The sequence below is a fragment of the Bison bison genome, unplaced genomic scaffold, assembly GCF_000754665.1.
Source record: "Bison bison bison isolate TAMUID 2011002044 unplaced genomic scaffold, Bison_UMD1.0 scf7180017864239, whole genome shotgun sequence".
Taxonomy (NCBI): domain Eukaryota; kingdom Metazoa; phylum Chordata; class Mammalia; order Artiodactyla; family Bovidae; genus Bison; species Bison bison.
Genome location: NW_011494811.1, coordinates 6952753 through 6978305, shown reverse-complemented (window position 1 = coordinate 6978305; position 25553 = coordinate 6952753). Strand labels below are relative to the sequence as shown.

Sequence of the window (25553 nt, the reverse complement as noted above, 5' to 3'; positions counted from 1 at the left end):
CAGGTGCACAGTTCTACAAATTTTAACAAACACATGATTGAGTCACCTAGGGAGTATTCATTTTTTCTTCATTGTTCTTTATACCACCTGTGTATTTTAGTTTAATATAATTTCCTGGCTAGACAAGTGAAAACTGTCACTTGCTGCAGAAATTCAAAATAAGGGCTTCTTAAATTGAACATTTAAATCAGGATAAGGAAAGACAGGGCTGCCCCGCACAGCTGGGCAAACTGCAAGCCTAACGCCAGAAGTATGCATTTGGTGAGTGGCGCCCCCTAGTGTTATTGTGCATAATTTGCATGGCTCTACATGGTGGGTCTGAAGCTAACCATCAACTGGAGAAATCTGAAAAACTGTGGTTAACAGTGAAACAGGAGACGTTCAGCATTTAAAAAAGGTGTTCTCCATTTACATGCCTTTCCTCCCAAATTTTGAAATGCTGTGATAGATGACAGGTACCACTGAGCTCATAGCATGGACTGTGTGCACATATGTAAAAGAAGGGCAGTGTGGGAAATGAGAACTGGTCCAGTAAAAAAATCTTTTTGAGATGCACTCCACTGGAACCTTTGGTCTGCATTTCAAATCCTTTTCTCTTATCTCTGCAAATGTTGTATCCTTTTCCTAAAGAACCACACCATAGGTTCTTTAGATTTTCCTCCCTACAAGGCACTTGGTACAAATGCCAGTTATCAAAAAAACTATTTTTTAAGAATTAGATACTTACCTACATGTGGTTTGGACTAAGTACCATATGGCTTCCCTTACAGAAAAATGTGGCAGAGCTAAATTCGTAAGATCTCATTCCTCAAGGGCCTGTTTGGTCCGCAAGAATCTAACATGAACCTTCTCGAAACTGAGTAATAACATAGATCATACAACAGGTGACTTCAGATGACGAAGGCCTCCTTCTTGCACAAGCTTCTCCTCCACTTCCCAAGAGAGCCAGGACTGCTGTACAGAGCAGCCCTCACATAGCACTGCTGTTCCTTCAGATTTCTGACATGAAAGGACACCAAGATTTCTAGCAGCTTAAAGGAAGATCTTTTATTTCAACATTATATAAATAAACACTGGAAGAGAATTTGTCTGGGAGGAAGCAGGTTCATTGTCCAAGCTGGTTAATCAGTTGTAAAATAAATGTAAGAGAAGTATTTAGTGATGAGGCACAAAGCCCAAGGATAATATTAATAGCACTACTGCAAGCAGAAACGGTGGAGAGGAAAGGGTAGCCTGCATTCACTCAGCACTGGAAGGCACAAGAACTCTATGAGAGAATGTCTCAGCCTACTCAGAGAATGAAACTGGCTGGAAGGAAGCAAATGAAGACGGAAAAAGAACACCCTTAGAAAGTCAGTTGTTAAATCACAGTTGAAAATAAAGTAAGTTCCAGAAAATAATATACAGGCTAACCTCACTGGCTGTGCATATGAAGGAAAGAAACAAAAGGTAAGAAACTAGGAAGTATTTACTCATATGTCCCTGGATTTATCTACTAACCCGTCAGAACACTAAAAACTGAGTTTGATGCCTGATTAAAGGAACAAATGTGATTGAGACTAAAATGCCTAAGGCTTAATGGTAAAGAATCTGCTTGCTATACAGGAGACCCGGGTTTGATCCCTGGGTTGGGAAGATCCCCTGGAGAAGGAAATGGCAACCCACTCCAGTGTTCTTGCCTAGAGGATTCTATGGACAGAGGAGCCTGGTATTCTGCATTCCATGGGATCGCAAAGAGTCATACACGACTCAGCAACTAACACTTTCACTTAATGTTAAAGACTTACAAGCATCCTTAGAAATTATTGATATAAGAAGCATACTAAATGATATTTTCAAGTTACCTGCTGCTATACAGGTAAATTGGGAGCATCTTGATCAAAGCAGGATGTCAATATATTTCAGTACCTAATATATTAGGGAATGCTAGGAAGCTTCTCATTAATCTTGACTCTATAAAGTGAGACAAAATCCCAAAGAAGCTAAGTACTAAATAAATTTGAATTAAATAGTGATGCCAAATTTGAGCATAAAGTTCAGTTCAGTCGCTCAGTCATGTCCGACTCTTTGCGACCCCATGGAATGCAGCACACCAGGCTTCCCTGTCCTTCACCATCTCCTGGAGTTTGCTGAAACTCATGTCCATTGAGTCAGTGATGCCATCCAACCATCTCATCCTCTGTTGTCCCCTTCTCCTGCCTTCTGTCTTTCCCAGCATCAAAGTCTTTTCCAATGAGTCAGTTCTTTGCATCAGGTGGCCAAAGTATTGGAGTTTCAGCTTCAGCATCAGTCCTCCCAATGAATATTCAGGGCTGATTTCCTTTAGGACGGACTGGTTGGATCTCCCTGCAGTCCAAGGGACTCTCAAGAGTCTTCTCCAACACCACAGTTCAAAAGCATCAATTCTTCGGCGCTCAGCTTTCTTTATAGTCCAACTCTCACATCCATACATGACCACTGGAAAGACCATAGCCTTGACTAGAGGGACCTTTATCAGCCTAGTCAAAGCTATGTGAAAGGCTTTTAAAAGGTACACTGGTGCCACCTTTTGGCCAAATTAAATATTTATACAAATTACAACTTACGATCACATTTTAATTTCACAGAGAACTTATTAGGGACACAATTGTTTAATTCAAAGATTATATGAGTAGATTTTAGACAGTCCTGTTGCTTAATACATCTACAATTTTTAATAATCACATTTTTATCTTTGAAAAGATGGGATAAAGTTAATACAAATAGAAATTTAATTCTTGGCACCACTGACATTTTGCCTGGACAATTCTTTGTTGTGGGGGCTATAATCTGTGCTGTAGGATGTTCAGAGTACCCCTGATTTATCTACCCACTAGATGCCAGCAGCAACCTTCTTCTAGCCCACCCGGTTGTGACAAATATCTCCACACTGCTAAATGTCACCATGGTGAGGGGGGATCACCCAGTGTGATAATTAACTTTATGTGTCAACTTGACATGGCCATGGGATACCCAGAAATTTGGTCAAACATTATTATGGGCGTGTCTCTGTTTCTGAATGAGTTAACATTTAACTCAGTAGACTGAGTGAAGATTTCCTCTTTCATGTGAGTAGCCCTCGTACAATCAACTGAAGGCCTGAACTGAACAAAAAGGCTGACCCTGCTGAGAATAATGGAACTTCTGCCTATTAGCTGGGACAGTGGGCTTTTCCTGCCTTTATGAGTCTCAAGCTGCAAAGTTTGGACTGGAACTACCTCACCCGCTCCCTGGGTCTCCAGCCTGCCACCTGCAGATCTTGGGACTTGGCCTCCATATTTGCATAAGCCAATTATTTATAATCAACCAGTCAATCTCGTTCTCTCCCTTTCTCCCTCTCTCACAAACACAGACACATACACATACTCGCACAGTGTGGTTCTGTTTCTCTGGAGAACCCCAATTAATACATCCTGGCTAAAAATCGCTGTTGCAGATTCCACTACTGGAGGGATAGTAAAAAGGGAAGAGAGAAAGGAGCAAAGCAAGAAACTTCCAGGAAATTACTAGATACTACCTTTCCAGAGATACCAGCTGACAAGCACTTGATGAGGACACAACTTTTCTATTAACACAGATTATTGCTGACAAGAATTGGACCCACTGATGCATTTTTGCATCACACATCCAAAATGTTACCTGATACAGAGACTACTTACCTCAACACTAGGAAGACAACATTTGGCAGACACTGCTGTAAAATAAGAACACATTCTATAAGCTGAGCTAATAAAAAGTTTTGTTTATGATCAAGCCACATTAATTTATTTGTCATGATAAAATACATGAAATTCACTGTTTTCATTCCAAATGGAGAATACAAAACTTTCTGAAAGAATATTTCTGAAGCAAACTCACAATACATTAGGTGGAAGAGTTTAAGCATACAATATATTATTGATTTCAGTCTCTTGTATTGTATGTTACTATGTGTTAGTAGTACTTTGAAGATTTCTTCAGGGGGCCTTTTTCATTGTACAGGTTTTGGGGGTTTTTTGCCTGTGCCACATAGGTTGTGGGACCTTAGTTCCCCAACCAGGGATCAAGCCCAGGCCCTCAGCAGTGAAAGCACAGAGTCCTAAACACTGGACAACCAGGAAATTTCCCTTTTCCTTTTTTTTTTTTTTTGGTTTAAATTTTTTAAGTCCAAGTTTCTTTGAAAGCATTTTAAGTTGATATTTGATTTAATCTGACTAAATGACTATTTGGCACAAAACAGAAGAGTTGATGACAGTCCATCAATTGCACTGGAACAATATCTACTAAATAATCAAGTGTGGACAGATACACACTGAAGCACAAAGGATTCTTCAGGTCTTGAAGACAAAAATCACAGTTTGTAATTCCTTACATTTAAGACAGACAGGCTAAGGACTGTATAATCTCACCAGTCTTCAGATAGTCCAACCATACACATACAGAAGTACAGCAAAGAATAATAATTTACAGATTTCATTCTTAGGAATTTAAAAATTATAATAAAAAACCACAGAGCTACATTTAGTTTAAAACATACAAAGATACAAGTTACTTTATGAAATTTCTTCACACGGCCTAGTTTTTACCTCAATTAGACAAAAAATACTTCTCAAGGATCTGAGTTACAATATCAAGAATTCACCTGTGCAAATAAACATCAATGGAATTATACATTTTCCAGACTATCTTTTCCCATGATTAATAAGTATTTCCTTCAGTTTTAAGTGAAGCCTTTTCCAATACTATTTTGATAGAACATAATACATTACTGTTATTATCCCTACTCTATTCCCTGTCTCTATCTACTTTTTAGATGATGCACATCAAAGAAATGAAAATGGTATTTTCTCAACTGCTTTTGTTCCTTTTCCTATATATAAATATGTTTGGGGGAACTTTCAATAACATTGAACTTGGAAAGTTTTCATTCCCAATAATGCCAAAGAATTACTATCTTTCTTGTTAAAGGCTAAAGAGAAATACTTAGGATTAAACTAAGGTAGAATAGGAATTCTAGCAACTCTGCTGTTTCTAGAGTATTTCTAAAAAGTAAAAATTTTGCCAATTAATTATTGAGTATTAAATAGTACATGACCGCTTCTGAAGACATTCTAGAATTTATGAGTTGGAATACTAAAGTTAAAGGTTTAGCTAAAACCATAAAGAATGCAGAATGTAATTTTCTTTATATGGTTGGTTTTTTTAAGTCTTTATTGAATTCATTACAATACAGCTTCTGTTTTTATGTTTTCGTTTCTTGACCCATGAGGTATGTGGGATCTTAACTCCCTGACCAGGGATTGAACCGGAACCCCCTGCGTTGGGAAGTGAAGTCTTAACCACTGGACCACTGGAGAAGTCCCTATATGGTTGGTTTTTATCAATAATTCTGATATAACTTACCACAATTTTAAAACAAATCCTCACAACACCCCTGTGAGGTAGGGATTGCTTTCACACACTTTACAGATGGAAAAGTGAATAATAATTCAGAGAAAGAAATAATAATTTCAAGAGATAAATCCAGAATGTTGGTTTTCTTATAAGGCAGACTGCACTTATCAGATACTGAGTTTAACAATATGCTAACAAGAACAAATACTGCAACAGTTTTCCTCCAGAAAACAACTATCTGTGGGACCTAGAAAAAAGGGAAAACTCTAAGCTGATCCAAAGAGGAAATGTCTGTTTAGTACTTGCCTGACACACTAAGGTGCACACAGCACTTCCAGTTTTAAGAGTTTGACAATCATTATGCAGACCATACTATATGGCGAAGATAACAGCTCCATTTTATAAATGATGTAGTCAAAATTAAAGTGTTTAGCTGGAGGAACTTTTTTATACAAGGTAGATTTTCTTAGGAATCATGTCTTTAAAAATACTCAGGGCACAATATTAATTATAAAATAATTTTTAAAATATTCCTGTTGAACAAATGAAAAAGATAAAACTGGAATCATTCCCCATACCACTACTCACTGGCTCTCTGGAAGCCAGGTTTGGGGATTTTTTCCTATAAAATGGAGTATTCATTTTCCCACTTCCTAATACAGACAGAATACTATGAAGATGAAGGAAAGAACACTTGCTTTGAATTCCTAATATTAAAAAGAACCTTATGAATAAGAATAAAAATACAGTTAGCCACTCCTTTCTTAACACTCAACAAAGTAGATAAATGTCTGCTTTAAGTTAATGTTGTCTATTATGGACAGTCAGCCAAAAGCAAACTCTTGCCTCATCCAGACTCTGCCTTGAACTGCTGTCCTATCCACAACTCATATGCACACTAAATCCCATCCTTTAAGCGACACATACTTTTTGTGTCAAGGACTAATGACTGACCAAGTAGGAAAGGAAACAGAACAGAAAAATCATGAAAATTTTTATCTAAACAAGAAAAAATAAAATTTTACTTGAAGGAGGCTAGGGAATATATCCAGAATAGCCTAAGATACATGAAATCAATGTTAATATTTGTGTTCACCGTATGTGATGAAGTCATTGAGGACAGCGTAAGTTTGAATAATTGCTGAAATGATTTAAGAATATGATTATATGAAGTTCTGATACTAAAGAGCAATGCATTTGTTTTAACTACTGACTGATACAACTGACTCTCTATCAATAGCTACTTAGATTTTGTTCTTAGCACGTTAATCCTGACCCCATGAGGCTTCACATCCTTTTCTAGGACAGAAGTTCAACCACCTTAGATAATGCCCATTGGTTTTCTTCATTCACTTCTTAAGAAAAACTTACCACTTCATAATCTACCTAAACTCACTGATAACTCAGAGAAATCCTTGCACCCTTAAAATCAGATGGATTTCTCTCTAAGCTCTTTCCTGACTAAACTCAGACACTTAAGGAACTCTGATGTCAGGAACTATGAAGTGTGCAGTCATCAGGGAGATTAAAGAGTTTTTGTATGCAATTAAATTATAAGCTGTAGAAACCAAATTTATTAAATTTACTAACATACTTGTGAGAGTTAGAATTTAACAGGGGAACATACAAAAAAGACGAGGGTGTTCTAAAGCCTCTCTCTTTGGTTATTCTTGACTATCTAGTATTTAAAATTTAAATATATCAGAAACAATTTAGATCTATCCTCTGTGGTGAAGTTTGACCAGCTTTTTCCCAGCTACACACAGCAGAAGAATCTGTCATTCGGTCCATCAATTTTAATTTTTCTGGGGTTTTAGCTTTGTAAGTTTCACTATTAGAAAGGGGAATTAAGTTGACTCACAGAGGGAAGGCTGGTCATGATTTTTAAACATAGTTCTAGTACACTGACTGTATCTACTCTGCTGGTTTTATGTACCAGAAAAAAAGTGAAAACTGTGCCACTGAAAAGGTACCTTTTCAGGTTTTTGTTAGAAAATTAATGTCTGGGAGGGGGGTTCAGGATGGGGAACACGTGTACACCCGTGGTGGATTCATGTTGATGTATGACAAAACCAATACAATATTGCAAAGTAATTAGCCTCCAATTAAAATAAATAAATTTATATTAAAAAATAAATTCCTTAGCTAAAAAGGGGAAAAAGAAAAGGAAATTAATATCAACTCAATCTATAAAATCTTCTGATACTATGGATAGAAAGATAATTTGTATTCTACCATTTTCCTCTTAAGCTCATATAAACCTCTTGTCATAAAAATCTCAAACTGCTCTTAATTTCTTTAAGAAAACACTAGATTAAGGTAACACCACCAGGGTGTCAGTCCACCAGATCTGTCTGAACTGCTGTCTCTAACACCGGCGGCATCTACACTTACCTACATGTATGTATCTTACTAAGTTTTTGTGTGTTTCTGACTCTTCTCCTTTTCTCTCTTTTAAATAAAATACTTTTATTGAAAATGAGGTATGCTCAATGTTAAATAAATAAAATCACATAATGGCAACCCACTTCAGTTTTCTTGCCTGGATAATCCAATGGACAGAGGAGCCTGGCAGGCTACAGTCCATGGGGTCACAGTCAGACATTCTGTGGGGTCACAAAGAATCAAACCCCAGTATCTGACTGAGTGACTGAGCATGCACACACATGCATGCAAGATGTTGCAGAACTAGCAAATAAACAGTAATTTTAAATTATTCCTGATTTGGTATAGTTATACCCTCAAACAAATGTTTCATACATTATAACATATTTATATACTAATATAACTATTAATTTCCTATATGGCAGAAAATATTTTAAAATAATCCTCATAGGGGCTTAATTCATGTGGAACATTAACCAAAAGTGATAGTTTAGAACATTCTTTAAAAAAGATTACACTTATTTCATATCCAATTTGCTTTTACAGATTCTACAACCTGAAAAAACTTCCATACTTCCACATTGATTTCTCATTTCTAAATTGTGATTTAACTGAGGAAAAGACAGCCCTAATTAGAAGGTTACATTTTGGCAGCAATGTATCGATATATCTTTACAATAAAAAGATGTAGTATATACAACCTTAGAACTATGGATAAATGGTAAAGAACTTGAGGAGGAAAATAATTTATGAATAAAAAACCACATGTGGATTTCCTTTTTCAGAATTGATATAAAAATTCTGAAGGAGAAACTGCTACTCAACCAGGATAGTGTCCACATTTTCTTGTGTGAGTTCTGACTCTAAGGCACAGGACGAATCTAACTGTTCTTGCGACAAATGAGAACTTTTCAGGGGGATGTCAGACCAGCTGTCACAATATGGCGGAAATCTCTGGGCTAATGCATTACCGAACCTTTGGCATCGGTTAAACCTATAAGATTTACCTTTGTGTGTGTACATGTGCTCCAGCAATTGGCTCTTTCGGAGAAACTTATGACCACAGATGGTACAGCTGATTTTTCTTTTCCTTGAAAAAGAAAAATTACAGTTTAATTCTACTGGCTCAGTGTCTTTGGAGATCAAAGACACTTGACTGATCTGCAAAGGCTCTGTGGCACCCCGGTTTGGGAGGTCGGGCTGCTGCTCATTCTCCTTGACAATAAAGGAGCTGAGCCTGCGGCATTCAAGAGCCTCGCTATTTTCATTAAGTGGATGCACTTCACCAAGGTCATTACTCTCCAGAATGGAAGCAGGGACACCAAATGGGAGGGATCCAGACACGTGGGTGTGGAGATGTTGTCTTAGATTACTACGGGAATCAAAACGTTCCCCACAGTAATGGCATAAGTGTATTTTGATACCGCTTTCGGTGAAAGTGGGGCCTGTCACCTCTGATGAAGGTGAGGGGCGGCTCTGGGAGATCACAGATTCTGGGTCACATCTCTCCTGCTTGATGGACACTGGGGGCTTCTGGTGTTCCTCCAAGGCCTGGGAGGCAGGATGGGCCCTCTGCTGGTCTGCAGTGCCATCATCCAGCCCAATAGCAAGAGAGAGCTGCAACTGGGGGTGGTCACCCTGGACAGCAGCTCTGTTTCCATTGTTATTGGAAGGAGCTTCCTTGACCTCCAGCCCTGGTTTGACAGCTGTTTTTTGGGTCGTTGAGATCTGAATGCCATATAAATTTGAGGACTGCACAGTCTCTGGTGAGAACACTTGATTCATTTCAGTTGCAATGTGAGAAAGGTAGTCGGCGTGAAGAAATCGAATCCCTTCCTCCAAACGACTATGGTCCACAATCTGTTTTGGCCCTTTCCCCGTGTACATAATGTGCAACAAATAGCTGAATATGTCAGGCTGGATGTCAGTTGGTTGTATTTTTATGCATTCACTGTTAAAAACAAAAAAACAGACCCACACAGAATGAAACAACCCAGTTGGCCTTTTAGTTAATAGCATACAGTCTTAGGCTAAAGCAGTTTCTTCCTAACTTCTAATTTGACAATCTGCCTTGATGAAACACAACAACAAAAGCTCAGATTTTCATTGTATACCAGGTTTATGGCCCAGCACCAAGTCTTCACTTATTCAATCTACTGCCTAAAGTTAAGAAACACAGATAGTCTGATTAGTTCAACATTTAGTGATTCCTAAGTGACATGCACTTAAATTGCATGCAGGAGGTAGAAAAACAAATAAAACAGATACCCTGCCCTTAAGGAACTTAACAGTCTATTGGGTATATAACCAAAAGAACTGAAATCAAGGATTCAAATGGAAATCCATAAACCAATGGCATTTTACATTAACCAAAAGCAGAAAACAACCCAACTATCCATCAATAGATGAATGGAGAAACAAAATGGAGTATATATGTATACTGGAACATTACTCAGCCATAAAAAGGAATCAGGTTCTGATATATACTACAACATGGATGAATCCTGAAAACATGCTAAATGAAATAAGCCAGATACAACAGGACAAATTTTATATGATGCCACTTGTAAGAAACATCTAGATTTGGAAAATTCAGAGACAGAAAATGGATTAGAGGTTACTGAGAACTTGAGAGTGGAGAGGATGAGGGGTTATTATGTAATGGTTAGTTTCTTTCTGGGGTGATGAAAAGTTTTAGACATAGGTAATGGTGATAGTTACACAACACTGTGGATATGATTCATGCCCTTGAACTGTACAATTAAAAATGGTTAAAATGGCAAATTTTATGTTTATATATATTTTGCCACAACAAAAAATAATTTAAAAATTGCAAAGGGCTTATTGGAATTGGTACCATATAGAATTTAATCATACTCACCTTATTTTGGCTTCCAAATATATTAATATATCTACTCTTTAGATCACAAATGAACACAAGTGTAATTTTGAAAAGCTTTAATCTCAAGCCCAATTTTTCACATATGAATCTAGAATTCAGAAGATAGATGGAAATAATTGTGTAACAAGAAATCAGGAGACACTCTGTTAAAATTAAGATAAAGAGAACCTGAGGGAAAGGCTGGATAACAAGGAACAATGGAATCAGTTGATGGACTTACCTTCCCTGAAACGAAAGTTTGCCTCAACACATCAGAAAGCAGTCTGTATGCCAGCAATCCATTTCTTTAGTCCTGATATTTTAGGATTCCCTCTTGGGTTTCACTCTTACCTCTGACCCACTCACTGCCATGGTCTGTGGCAGGGTTGTTTTTTTTTTTAATATCAGCACAGAGGTCTTTTAAATGAGGAATTTTAGTTACTCAGCAGAAATATCACAGAGCAGGCCAGTTACCTGCGCATCTCCTGAATTGAGCTTAGCATGGTGCCTGGTACACAACAGGTGCTTCAAGAGCTAACCAACTCACTGCTCTCAAACGAGGCTGATGTGAAAGCAGCATTCCTAATCTAGTTTCTACACTGACACTTAAGTTGGAGAGGAAACTTGTGTGACAAAAAAGGCTACCCATGACCTGTCCCTGACTCTAATCTCCTCTCCCCTTTTTATCATATATACCAATCATTCTGATTTACTCCATTTTTTGAATGTGCTAGCCTGGTTCATATCTGCATATGTTTTTCTTGCATTTTTTTCCTCTGCCTACAATTGCAATTATTGGCATTCCTCTATAACATCTGAAAAACTCCTCCTGATCCTTTAAGATTCAGAACCTCTGTAAAACCTGTTCTAATCCTCCCAAAATAAGGCTGACACTCCAGTCTACTTTGTGCAGCACTTCAACTATACACATCACACAATTAATAGTAGCAGCTAACAGTGCAAAGCTCTGTTCCAAACATTTTAGTATTATTAATCCATTTATTTTTCTCAACATCATGAAGTGGATATACTATTCTAGTGTCTTACAGAGAAGGAAACTGAGGCACAAAGAGATCAATTACACTGCAATCATTTTCCTTACATGCATTACCTCTCTCTTAGACTATAAATGTCTATTTTCTATTTTTGGCCAAGCCACCTGGCCCATGATCTTAGTTCCCTGACCAGAGATCGAACCTGCGCCCCCTGCAGGGGAAGAACAGCGTCTTAACCACTGGACTGCCAGAGAAATGCCAAATGTAAAGTCTTCTAAAAAAGCATAGTGTTCCATCACTTTTAACCTAAGATGCATTAAAGCTATTTTTTACCAAAAGCTCAGAATCTGGATACCATTTTATACCCCTCTACCTATCATGTTGAGTTAATCTAAATTTTTTAAAAATATTTGAAACAAATGACCTTTGAATTACAATATGGAATATCGGCCCTCCCTCTGTGGGGACGGCGCCACTCGACCCAGGGTCGGATTCGGCGGCACGGCCACAGAAACTGGGGCTGAGGACACCACCGCCCGCAGAGAGGCAGAGCCCAGAGAGGAAAGAAGGGTGGAACAGACTCTGCTGCCCACCGGCAGGGCTCCTCTGCCGGCACCAGGTGGGTGGAGTTATGACACTGAAATCTTGCTATGAAAATATTAAGGAACAGAAATCAACTAAACTTAGTAACTAAGAGCACAGATTTGCATTTGAGTTTCATTTATTATTTTCATTTATTAGCTGTCCATCCTAGATGGACAAGTTACTTAATAACTCAATCACAGTTTCTTTTTCTCTAAAAAAAAGTATGGATAACGGTAGAATTTACATTAGATAAATGCTTAGTGGTTGGTTATGGGATTAAACAAATAAATAAACTTGTTTTATTGTTTTCATTCTTATCTTCCACCATGGATCCTATACAGAGCTTAATTACAGATGTGTAAAAAAATGATAATTTTTTATTATTTCCTAAGGTGATCCCATAAAAAAGAATACCCAAAAATGATGTTATAATAAAGCTTAGCTATATCACGGTATTAAAAATTCTTCTGATTTACAAAAGCACCTCCTTACCTTGTTTGGTGAATAAATATCATCTTGAAATAGTTAGAAAAAGCAGCAAGCACTGCTCTGTGGGCTTTGAAGTAGACGTCTCCAATAGCAACGGTGCAATCACACAGAAAACCAAATTCTCGCTGCATGTTCAGCTGCTGCAGAAGAACAAGGCTATGGCTAGCTGTGTCCATTGTGGCTCTGAGAAAAAGGACAATATAGTTTTTTTTTTTTACCAAATTGTTCACACAAACCTACAGAGGACAGGGAGACCTAAATCTAAATGAAATTACTCAAGTTTTCAATACTGTTAATCTAACCCTGAACTTAGCTAACATTAAATTATGATAACTGATATCAACTGTACTGAACAGGTAACACATGGCCTTTTTAAAATCTGGTAAGAAAGTTACTTGCTGTGGGTGCAAAGATGTGAAAGAGGAAGTTTGTCCTTTTCTTATCTATGTGACCACAGTGTTCTAGTCCTCAGTTTCCTCACTGGCAAAAATGGGAATGAGGTACGGATCTTTGCCTCAGGGCCAGATGAGATAAATTACGTGAAAAGCACCTTGTAAAGGAAACTACTGTTCAAATGTCGACTCTAAATAACATTACAGTGTGTCCTGGCTAGGCAAGAGCTGTCCCTGCTCCTTAGGGATCCTCTGCGTACTCAGGGGAACTGGCCACCTAACTATCATATAAAGTTTGGGAAACTTATCAGTCACAGAAGCCCTTAAAATAGATGTCAAGCCACATGGGGCTTGGAGCCCAGTGGGAAAGAACCTAAGCCCTGACCTTAACTGGACTCAGACACATACAAGCATGGAGGTTTCCAAAGAAGTAGAATACTGGATGGGACCACTGGTCTCAGGGGGAAAAAAAATCATGCCTTGGGAAGAACATGCAAAAGAATTGTGGTGGAGAAGCCTAGTGTGAGCAGAGCAGCAAGAACATGTGAGGGCACCCTGGAAGCCGGAGGCTCTGCCATCCTCTCCGTCCACCTTCTCCACCTCAACTCTGCAGAGCCCTAGTGCTTCAAAGAGAAGGCAGCTGTAGTACAAAGGGCATCACTGGGGTCTGGGAGAACCTTCCCTAAAAGAGCAGGTCCTAAAAAAAGAATGGGAGAAGGCAATGGCACCCCACTCCAGTACTCTTGCTTGGAAAATCCCATGGACGGAGGAGCCTGTTAGGCTGCAATCCATGGGGTCGCTAAGAGTCGGACGCGACTGAGCGACTTCACTTTCACTTTTCACTTTCACGCACTGGAGAAGGAAATGGCAGCCCACTCCAGTGTTCTTGCCTGGAGAATCCCAGGGACAGGGGAGCCTGGTGGGCTGCCGTCTATGGGGTCGCACAGAGTCGGACACGACTGAAGTGACTTAGCATAGCATAAAAAAAGAATGACGCTTTCTCACTAACCAGACAGATCAAAGTCTTAAGGAGGTCAGTGATAAGAGTGGGGGGTTAGCTGTCTGGAGACTGGCAGTAGCTTGGGCTGCAAAATGCTGAGTGATGGATAATAAAAATCATCAACAGTTTATAATGTTTCCTGTGTGTCAGGAATTTTTCACTCATTTAATTTTCAATACAATTTTGTGAGAAAGGAAATAATCAATCCATTTTACAGGTGAGGAAACAATCAGCACAGAGAGTTGACTGACCCAAGATCATGTTGCTAGTGAGATGCAGAGCTGGGGATTCAAACCTGGGCACTGGACTCCAGACCCCCAGGGTCCTCCCTCTCCACCTCCCAGAAAAAGACACAACCCACCAACTGAAGGAACAGAGGGAACAGTCATCAAGTACCCTGGGAAGTCTCAGAGGAATACCTGGAAAGAAGAATCAGGGAGAAACCCAGATTCCTGCTACTTAAGCAAATGTGACACAGCAAAATAAACATTTAAAACTGGTAAAGACAAAAGCAATTACTGATAAAAAGTTAGAGCTATTTTTGTTAAAACCACGTATTTAATGTACTACTATGGAATAATCTCCAATACATATTAAGTTAAAAAGGAGCAAAATGTAAAATTGTGTAGAGAAGACTACTATTTATGAAAAAGTGGTAGAGTGGTTATTTTATTTTTAAAGGTGGGATAAGAATTTATGCATAAATATATTCTTGTTTATGTACACATGTCTGGAAAGGTTCAAAGAAACCTCTGCCAGGAAAACTAGAGAACAGGGAGTTAAGGGTGGGGTGGGGCAGGGGGGGATCTATCATGTTTGAATATGCTGAAGTATTTCAAACAGATAAGTAGATAAAGAGCACAATGTAACAAGCACCCACCTCCCATCCACCTGGCCCCAGGCATAGAGAGTAAACAATCACAAACAGGGAAGAAAACCACCGCATCTCTCCCTCAGTCTATCCCCTACCACCCCCAACTCCTTGCCTCCAAAGGCAGCCACCATCTTGATTTAGTGTTTATGACTCTCCTGTACATCATCATAGTTCTACTGCATATGTATATATCCCTTGAAAGTGAAAGTGAAGTCGTTCAGTCATGTCCTATTCTTTGTGACTGCATGGACTGTAGCCTACCAGGGTCCTCCGTCCACGGGATTTTCCAGGCAAGAATACTGGAGTGGGTTACCATTTCCTTCTCCAGGAGATCTTCCCAACCCAGGGATTGAACCCGGGTTTCCTGCATTGTAGGCAGACACTTTACCATCTGAGCCACCAGGGAAGTCCCATATATCCCTTAAGAAGGTTTTTATATGAATAGTATTATACTTTAAGAATCCTAAAACATCTTTTAACTCTATATTCACATACTACTTTAAAAAATTCTAATTCAAACATAATAGCTTCCCCCTGGTCCTCCCTCGAGTAACAGAACAAAACCCATATCCCTTTCTATCTCATTTTAAAAGCTTTTAAGCAGAAATAAAATAAGAAATTAAGATAACAGAAACTACAGTGACCTGAGCCTATCCTCTAAAAACATAATAAAAAATCCAAGTTGTGGGTATTGTTCCAAAAGGCCAATTAATCAAGTTATTATTTATTGTATTTACCACATTTCCCTGATTCTAAAATACCACCAATTTATAAGGAGATTAAAAAACCAAATTAAAACTCTATATTGGATATTTCAATATGTGAAAAACAAGTCTTAGATTCAATAAAACAGTTAAGGTTGAAGTACTTTAAACCAGTCTTACAAACTGTCTCCAAAACACATGCCTTGGATCGAAAACATTTTCAACAGTTCACTCTATCTCCCTCTCTCTCTCTCTCTCTCTCTCTATATATATATATATACATACATACATATATATACATATGGTGTATATAAATAGTGCATTAGTATAGTGAACTATTGAACCATGTAGAAATGAAAATAGCACACACTAAAAAGCCACATATATAAAAATGTGTGGTTAATGGTCTATGAGTAACAGTTAAATTCACTCATCAAACAAATACTTTGTGAAGAGAAATTTAATAAAGGAAAGTATTTGAAAGCATGCACCATACAAGGCACAGGGACAGAAAAAAATTACAATGATGTTGCAGTCAATAAGCTAACAGGGGAGACAAAACATAAAAAAGAGCAATTATGACATGAAGCAAAAGTGGTAAGTGCCATAAGAGCAATTGGACAGCAGGAGGGGGAGATAAATGACAGGAAACCCAATGAGAAATAAACCATTTGAACTGGATTTAGATGAAAATGGAGGTGAACATAGCATTCCAGGCAGGAAAAAAACCAGAATGAGTAAAATCATGATCATTAGGCCTGAGAATCAAGACTGCTCTACTAGCAACAAATATAAAAGATTAACAAAGAAAAGGCATGGAGCAATAAAGATCAGCAAGTAGTCTTTTGTAACATCCAAATAATGGCAGTGGGAATGAAGAAAGGAATACAAGAAGATATACCAGATGGAGAACTGACAAGCATCAGCAGAGAATTGGATGTGGTCAGTCACAGAGAAGATCAAATCAAAAGTGAGTTTCAGAATTCCAGCTTGGGCAACTGGAAGAATTCATTCCTTCCTCAGGATCCTTTTTGCAGAGTAACTGCCATGTGCAAGGTGTTGATATACAGGTAGTATAGCAGAATGCCAGAGGAGAGGCACGGAAACTGGCTTGGTGAGAGAGAAGCTTCATTTTGGATACAGTGCGTTTGAGGTGTCACCCTAGGACAACTGAGTAGAAATGTTTAGTTACCAGTGGAGATACAGGCAGCACTGGAGAGGAGGTCCTCCAAAATAACTGGGTTGAAGTCACCAGGAATGGATGGGATTACCAAGTAAAATATGAAAAAAGTAGAAATGAATCCTTGAGAAACATGGATACAGCTAGACAGATGAAGAGAAGTAAGAAAATATATTGTTATTGAGGGAGGTAAAGAAAAGGTGGATGCTTTGAAGGGAATGGCAACCCACTCCAGTATTCTTGCCTGGAGAACCTCATGGACAGAGGAGCCTGGCAGGTGACAGTCCATGGGGTCACAAAAAGTCAGACACGACTCAGCGACTAACACAAGAAAAGGCAAGAAACTTTGATGAAAGGAGTGGCTGAGAAACATGGGGCAGAGACCTATTACAAACACCCCCCAAGTGTGCTGACCAAGGTTTCTGGTGACCTCTCTCAACACTCTGGGAAAGAGCAAAGTATCTGATTGCAGGGGGATGTTAGAATGTTAGAAAGCAGAGGCCATTGAGGATAGGTACAGATAGAACAGGATATTGACGGAAGGGCAGATCAAAGTCTTCCAGGCTGAAGAGGGGTAGAATCTCTAGAAGCTGGAAAGAACAGAATCAAAAGTATAAATGCAGCAGTGAGCTGTGGAGGAAAAAAAGGATTTTTTTTTTTTTTGATTGTGGAAAGCACAAAGCTGAGGTAAGGAGAGAGAATCTCGATGGCACCAATTTACAAACTATGATGTCAGTCCATATGCAGAGGAAAGAGGTAAGCTTAGGCCTTGAAAGAAACCCATTATGGGGTCGCAAAGAGTCGGACATGACTGAGCGACTGATCTGATCTGTTAATATAGAGTGTTGAAGTTTACAGAGAACTTTCACACACAGTCATTTCTCTTTCTGCTTCAGATAAGATCATTTCCATTTACCTATCTTCAAGTTCATCATTCCTGTTAACCCATTTTTTAATCTCAGATATAGTTTCAGGACTAAAATTTTCATCTCATTTTTTTCTAAGTTTCTATTTCTCTGCTGAGATTTCCAGTTTATTCACATATTATGACCTTATTTTCCTTTATATCCTTCAGCAGTTACAGTAGTTGCTTTCAATCTTCTCAGCTAAATCCAACCTCTGGGTCATCTTGGGGTCAATCTCAATTAGGATGATGGTTTCCTGTTTCTTCATGTGTCTCATCATCTTGGATAATATCTTAGACACTGTTATTACTAAAGACTCTAGGTACTACAATATTCTTCCCAACAGCACCAATGTTTTTTTGTTTTGTTTTTGCAAATTAACTAGGCTGAACTTAAACTCCCAAGTTCTGCCTCCACTATGGTTTGGGGTTTTTTCTGTGTTAGGTGTGCTGTTTGGAGGCTGCTCAACACACATATACATTTCAGGGTTGGCAAGAGATTTAAGCTGAGTTTATACACATTATTTGGGGGTCCCCTCGACAACCTTTCTAGGATTTTCCTCCCTACTTTCTACCTATGTGGTCACTCTGAACTCTGTCCTCTTTTCTTCAAGCAAGTAAGACTACAGATTACTATCACAGTTTTAGGCATGTCCTCATGTCCCCAACTCGGGCCTTTCTCAGGCTAAAAGCCATAAAAATGGAAAATTATTCACAACGGTTCCATTCTTCCAAGTATAGACCTCATTCCAGTTTCTGCTTGCTTTTTTGTCGCTCTGTAATGCCATATAGTCGTTTTCAAACTTTTTTTCAACTTTACAATTTTCACTTGCAGAATTTTCCTGACAGAACTACTCAGTCATTACCCTTTATTAGCTGTTCTAAAAAGTTTTGTTCTTCAGATCCATCTACACTCTTAAGAAAAGTACTAAGGGCTGTTATGTGGGTTATGTTCATCACTATCATATTCAGAATTAGAATGAGAAATTTTTTAAATTTTAATGTTTGAAATAACAATAAACCCATTACATATTAATATAAGTAATACATACATTCTCAAACATAACTCTTTTAAGTGAGATGGGTGGCATCGGTTTTTAAATACTTATTTTTGGCTGCACTGGGTCTTCACTGCTTTCTGTGTACGTGTGTGGGCTTTCCCTAGTTGCGGCAGGCTGGGGCTACTCTTCGTTGCGGTGCGTGGGCTTCTCTTGTTGCGGAACACAGACTCCAGGCACTTGGGCTTCAGTATTTGCAGCATGTGGGCTCAGAAGTTGCAGCTCGTGGGCTCTGGGGCATGTGGGCTTCAGTAGTTGTGGCACAGTCTCAGTAGTTGCGGCTTAAGGGCTCTAGAGCATGGGTTTAGTAGTTGGCGGCCTGTGGGCTTAGATGCTCTGCAGCACGTGGAATCTTCCAAGACTAGGGATTGAACCTGTGTCCCCTGTACTAGGTAGGTAGATTCTTATCTACTGTGAAGGGTGGCACTTATATTTTGCAATCTTCTTTAATACCTGGCTTTAAAAACTATAGCTGGGTTCTTTTCTCTGCCTTTTCAATCAATCTATTGCCACATGATGTTTTGGTTCAAATGTATTAAGAGAAATTGCCTTGGCAAAAGCGAGATACTTGTAAACCACTGAAAGAAATTCAGGAAACTTCAAGGTGTCCATGGACCACACTTTGAGAACCTCTCTCCTACACTATCTTTTTTTGATTCTGTGAGGTACTAAAGCAGATCCTGTATTATTTCCATTTTCAGGTTAAGAAACCATAAGCTCAGAGAAGGCAGGAAAGGTAACCAAAATCAGATAACTACCTGTTAAATGGTACTGGCAGAACTTCAAGTCTGACCTCAAACTCAGTACCCTTTCTTCAAAATCCCCATCTAGAACTATCAACATATATACTGATGGCAGATTTTGCAAATATATTGAATCAAATAAGGGGATAAATGTTTCAAGTTTATAAAATGAAATAAACTCAAATATGTTAAATAAAGTCATATATATATATATATATATAAGTTCATTCAAACTTGTTTGCATTATAGACATTTCATGTTTTAAGGCAGCACAACCAGACTTTACCTCATGTTAATAGAACCAAAACATCACATAGTTAATTCAGGACGTTTTCCAATACAACTCACTTTACAAATTATTAGAGAGGCTTTTAATATAGCCTTTGTTCATCATTTTTGGCCTACTTATTTGATTTTCTTTAGTATGTGGAAGAGTCAAAGTTTCCTATGTGTACAGAAACATCTTAGAAGTTACATGTGAGAAATTTTCGTGGAGATTTAAAACGTGAGAGGTGGCAATAAAATAACTTACCATTATATTTACAAATGCATAGCCAAATGTAATGCTACTACATCTTAAAATGGTTTATCTGTTACCTAAGCGATATTTATAATAATAGCACTGATATTTAAGAGACTACAAAAAAATGTTTACTTACTAGACTGTAATAACTCTGGATTAGCTCAATCTAAGTAAGCTAGAACAGTTTCAACGTTAGCTTGATATCCAACATCTTTGAATTTACTAAAAAAAATATTTTATAATAGACAGACTGGACTCTCAGATCTGGACTCTCAGACCTATGACAGCCAGAATAATGTCCTACAATATGCAAGTTTTCATTCTGGCAGGCTATAAGACTCTTTAATAAAAGAATAAACAAAAGGAGTAAGACATCTGTTTCTCTGGAAAACACTTATTTTCTTTGTGGTTTCTACCAGTGTAACTTTATTATTAATTATTAAGACACAGAGACAGGAAAGTTGGCCTAGGAATGTGTACAGCTTTTTTGAGATACTTACTCATGGCTATAAATACAAAGGTAAAAGCAGAAATATCCAAAGTGCTACTTACTAAGACTTTATACAATGATTTTAACTTTTTAATTTACCTTCACATGATTGTGGCAGTGTAATGTTTTATAACCAAGAGAAAGAATGTTTGCAGAAATCATTTTACCCCAGAATAGTGGCTCTAACTGCATTGTAAAACTTTCTATGCAGAGCTGTACTGATGTCTGAGTCCTACTCCAGATTAACCCAAACAGAACTGCTGAGGGTGAGGCACAGAGCCTTTTTTAGCCTCCTCAGGTGATTCCTGGAGAAGGTAACAGCAACCCACTCCAGTATCTCTTGCCTGGAGAATTTCACGGACAGGGGAGCCTGGCAGGCTACAGCCCGTGGGGTAACAAAGAGCTGGACACGACTGAGTGACTAACATACAGGTGATTCTAATATAATGCCTCAATTAAGAACCACTGCATTAGAAGAACAAGGGACCCAGGAAATCCAAGAGACTATTTCACACACTAAAATTACAGAGAAAAGCTATTTCACAAGAAGGGCTTAAAATGTGGGAATTATACGAATTACATTAAATGAACCAAAATCAACCACTGTAATTCTAATTTTAACTGTAAACTAAAAATTTGCCAGATCAAGAAACACATATTCCCAAAGTAGTATGGGTCTTGGGGGCAGATGAAGAACACATCATTTTCAAACTTCTTTTTTAAAACTACTTAGGAAAAAGAGGTATATTTACTCTCTCAGACACTATTATATCTATTTTTACAGTATCTGAAAATGACAGGGAAATTTCAAAATCTGAAAATTATTGTGTGAGGTAAACCCTGCAGTAATTCTAGGCATTTGCTAATGAAAATCTCCCTGAGAATGTAAGAGAAGAGGGCAAGGAGCAGACGCAGTAGATGGTACAGGAAGAGCAGTTAAGCTCTAGAAACCTTTAACGGAACAGGGGAAACGTTAGTTTGGGGCCTGCTGCCTGTTGGTAGACACAGCCAGCCTTCTACATCTCTACCCCCATCTAACCAACGCGTGGGATGCCTGATAAAGCCGCAATGCCAGGCAAACGTGAAAGCTAACACCGGTGAGTGCAAACTGCTCCTGGATCTTAAAAATATCAGAACCCTGTAAAGGAAAAGTTTCCTCTTGGTCCACTAAAAAAAAAAATGAAGCCTGCATTTCTGAAAGAAAAAGCTGGAGAAAACTGGAAAACAACAACGCTGGTACAGACCTGGAACACAGTACAAACAAGAATGATTATAACTTCTGAATATAGGCGAACCAACGCTTCCTCTACCACGCAATGTTCCACACACACATTATCCACATGCGTTAATGAAACCCTTTGCTTAAAGTGCCTAGGATTTCTCAGGAGGAATTAAAGAGCCATTGTATGATTGACTTGTAACCAGGGAAATAATGAATTGAAAAATATTCAAAAATAACTAACTTAACACTATAAACACATTTTCTCCAGGTAAGATTAAAAAAGAAAAAAAAAAAAAAACCCTGCTAGAAAAGGAAAGCAGATGTGTTAATAAATTCAACCAATAATCCTGAAACTACTGTTTGCTTCAAACACTTTCTTTCCTCTTCCTCCACTCTCCCTAAGCAAATTCAAGCAGCAATATCTTTTCTAGCCTAGAAGAAATGTTGTTACAGTTATTAATAGCTATTATTATAGAGTAAATAGTATGTTTAAGGCCTTGTGCTAAATGCTGTATGTACACTATCTCTTTTAATCCACACCATGACTATATGTATTATTTCTATTTCCACTTTACAGATAAGAAAAAACCTAGGCTTAGGACATACAACAAGCAAATAGTACAAAGTGGGGATCAAAAGCTATATTTGACTCCACAGCCTGTGCTCGTAACTATAAACTGGAACAGTATTTTTCTTAGCATTCTTTTCTCAAGAGACTGAAGTTCACATGCAATTTGGAATAAATAAGCAGAAAGGGGGCACAGGAAGTGGTATAGAAGTACTCTATAATTTATCAAGATAAGAGCACCTGCACTGCTTTTTAAGACAAGGAAAAAACCTGCAATAATATAAAACCCCCAACTCTTTTCTGGCCTTTATTACTAAAATGTACAAGTTTTTCTTTAACAAGATGGTCAAGCACCATCTACGGACCATAGTAAATAAATCACTTTGGTTCAGTGTTGGGGAGGGCATTATGCAACACTTCCCAGCACAGCCCTGACCAGGATAATTTATGGCCAAGGCACTTGGGCCCCTCCTCCCCAGCTAGACAGCCTGGCTCCTCCGCACTCCCCTCAGGAGATAGGGTGGAAGCACACAGCTCTACTTTCTAAGGCATAGAGGGCAGCTGAAAGTCCTGCTCAGCCTCTCTGGGCAACCACAGGCGCCAATAAATCAGCCACAGGCGATTCACTCATCCCCTTCCTGGCTTGAAGTGGTAGCAAGATCTAATGCAAAAGAGCACTGACCAAACTTGGGCGATAAAGTGATTTAGCCTTGAATTCTACTGCAAATGACAGCATCATTGAAGCCAGGTAAACCTTTCTGAGCCTGTTTCCTTGCTTGTAAGATGGGAGACAATACGACCTCCATTTTGCTAAGTATTCATAATTCATCTATGAAAGAGCAGCGGACCACTGCAGGTTGCTGTTGGGCTGTTTACTCAATAAACAAGGACCAAATCCATCTCTGCTACCTCCAAATAAGACATTCAGAGCTGCGCTGGGAGAAAAGGTGTAGCAAGTTATGTGCGGTCCCCTCCTGTCTTCTTGCTGACTATCCCTGTGATGTTCTATTGGTTCCTGAAAACCTCCCAGCCATCAGAACTCATCTATTCTGCTTCCTATCCCATCACTGTTTTGTTCCCTATTAGAGAGCTGACGTCTGATAATGGATTAATAGTTCACTCTGAATTAAAGCACATTCAGATTGCCAAAGTGATCTCTGGTGCCTTTACCCAAGGAAGCAACTAATGCTGCACATCTTGGTTATTCTTGCAGAAAATAGAGCTCAATGTTTTTGTGTGGGGGAGGGGGAGGAGCTTTGAGCTCAAAGTACATTAATAGGCAGTCTATTCCACCTAGAAATAGTGCCAACCACATTCCTTAAGATGCCAGAGTCATCACACTAGCCAAGTCTGATTTCTCAATAATCGGAATCAAGTATAATCACCTCTAGCATATAAGTCTCTACAGTGAGTGGGTTAAATAGGCATCGTACTCCTGGTGTGGTGAGGACTGTGAAGACCAAGACATCTAGAGCCCTGGAATCTAGTTATTGAAGAGGTATAGGACTTCGATCAAGCCAGTCTTTTGGCCTGGTGTCCTCACCTGTAAAATGAGAGGGATGAACTGCATTTTCTATTAGGCCCCTTTCGGCTTTAAGACTTGTTATTCTAAGGTGTACTTTACATACTTCACAAAATCCTGTGAGAATAACAGCTTTGCCAAAGAGGAGTCTCAAGAGAATGCATGCCACTGGGGGAACCGGGGCGTTAATTTATCAAACATGTTGCTGCTGCTGCTGCTGCTGCTGCTAAGTCGCTTCAGTCGTGTCCGACTCTGTGCGACCCCACAGACGGAAGCCCACCAGGCTCCGCTGTCCCTGGGATTCTCCAGGCAAGAATACTGGAGTGGGTTGCCATTGCCTTCTCCAACAAATGAAAGAGAAAAGTGAAAGTGAAGTCGCTCAGACGTGTCCGACTCTTAGCGACCCCATGGACTGCAGCCTACCAGGCTCCTCCGTCCATGGATTTTCCAGGCAAGAGTACTGGAGTGGGGTGCCATTGCCTGAAACATGTTAGCTGCTGTCAATTTCCAGGTACGGCGCTAGGCGCTGCCTAAGCAATTTGACATCGGCTTGATTTCTCCAAATAGTGCTGAAGAAGTCAGCGATAGATGGAGCAGGCTTTAAAAAGAAAAACTGACTTAGAATGAGATTAAAATAATCTGAAAAAAGAATTATGGAGATGAGGGGGAATTCTTGCCCTAGAGACGGGGTAATCACAAACGGGGCTGTGGAGGGGAGACGCAGGACAGTGCCTGAAGCATTCCGCAAGTGGCACCTGGAGACCCGCCCACTGGCGAGAGGGGTCGAGGGTGCAGCAGCCTGGGGAATGCCGCAGGCCCGTAGGGGCTTCCCGCGCCAAGTCGCCCCGGGACCCCCAGGCGGAAGGTCTCCGTCCCTTTGAAGCGCCCCGGAGCCCAGTCCCGGCCTGCGTCGGGCCCGGCGGCCGGGTGGTGTGGGCAAAGGCCGCTCTGGACATCCTCCGCCCAGCTTTCACTGACGGTTGCCATTTTCCTCCAGTGCCCTGATTGACATCTCAAACGGACCAGAAACACCCATCTCCCCAGCTACTTGCATCTGTCCCGCGACCGGCGCAGCTGCAGGCCGCCGCCCCAGGCGGCTCGCGGCGGGAGGGACTGAGCCCGGGGCAGCCCACAGGGGCCGGGCCGCGTCGCTTACCCAGAGGCCGCCGCGGCAGGCAGGCGGCCGACTTCTCCGTGCGGGAGGGGCGCCTCCCGCGCCGCGTACGTCACGCGGCGGCGCCGGCTCACGCACCCCGCGGCCCGCTCTCGCGCGGCTTCCCGCGCCAGCCGCCCGGCGAAGGGCCCCACGTGACCGCGCCCCTTGTAGCTGAGGAACCAGAGGCGCGGGGGCCGAAGTGTGCGTGCGTGCGTGCATACGTGCGCGCCGTCCCGCCCGCTCGCCCGCCAGCTCAACTGGCTTGGCGGGGGTCGGCCCGCTCTCCGGGTGCCTTCACCACGGTTGCTAGTCGTGACTCTGTAGGCGGAAGCGTGGAGACCAACCTGAGCGTCACAGGCTCCCCCACACACAACCGCGTGACCCGGGGACTTTCCCCAGGGTGTGCAAAAACACAGGCACCACCTCAATTCAGAGATGGGGGCGGGAAAGGGTGCACCCGCGTCTTCGCGGGAAGAGGAGTGAGGGCGCGG

The 25553-nt window shown here is 40.1% G+C and overlaps 1 protein-coding gene across 6 annotated transcripts in view; it reads right to left on the bottom strand.

Annotated features, from left to right (window-relative positions):
• The window catches only part of ZBTB25 (zinc finger and BTB domain containing 25), a 37528-nt gene that overhangs the window by 10853 nt on the left and 1122 nt on the right, over window positions 1–25553 (bottom strand). For 2 of the 6 annotated variants that reach the window (XM_010846778.1, XM_010846776.1), the window contains exons 1-4: window positions 25063–25547; window positions 12730–12909; window positions 8784–9727; window positions 3678–3712 (exon numbers count right to left, since the gene is read on the bottom strand). In XM_010846778.1, coding sequence (XP_010845080.1) covers window positions 3678–3712; window positions 8784–9727; window positions 12730–12902 — 1152 coding nt within the window. In that variant the 5' untranslated portion in view covers window positions 12903–12909; window positions 25063–25547. The other 4 variants (XR_825831.1, XM_010846773.1, XM_010846774.1 and 1 more) reach the window with 4 other exon arrangements.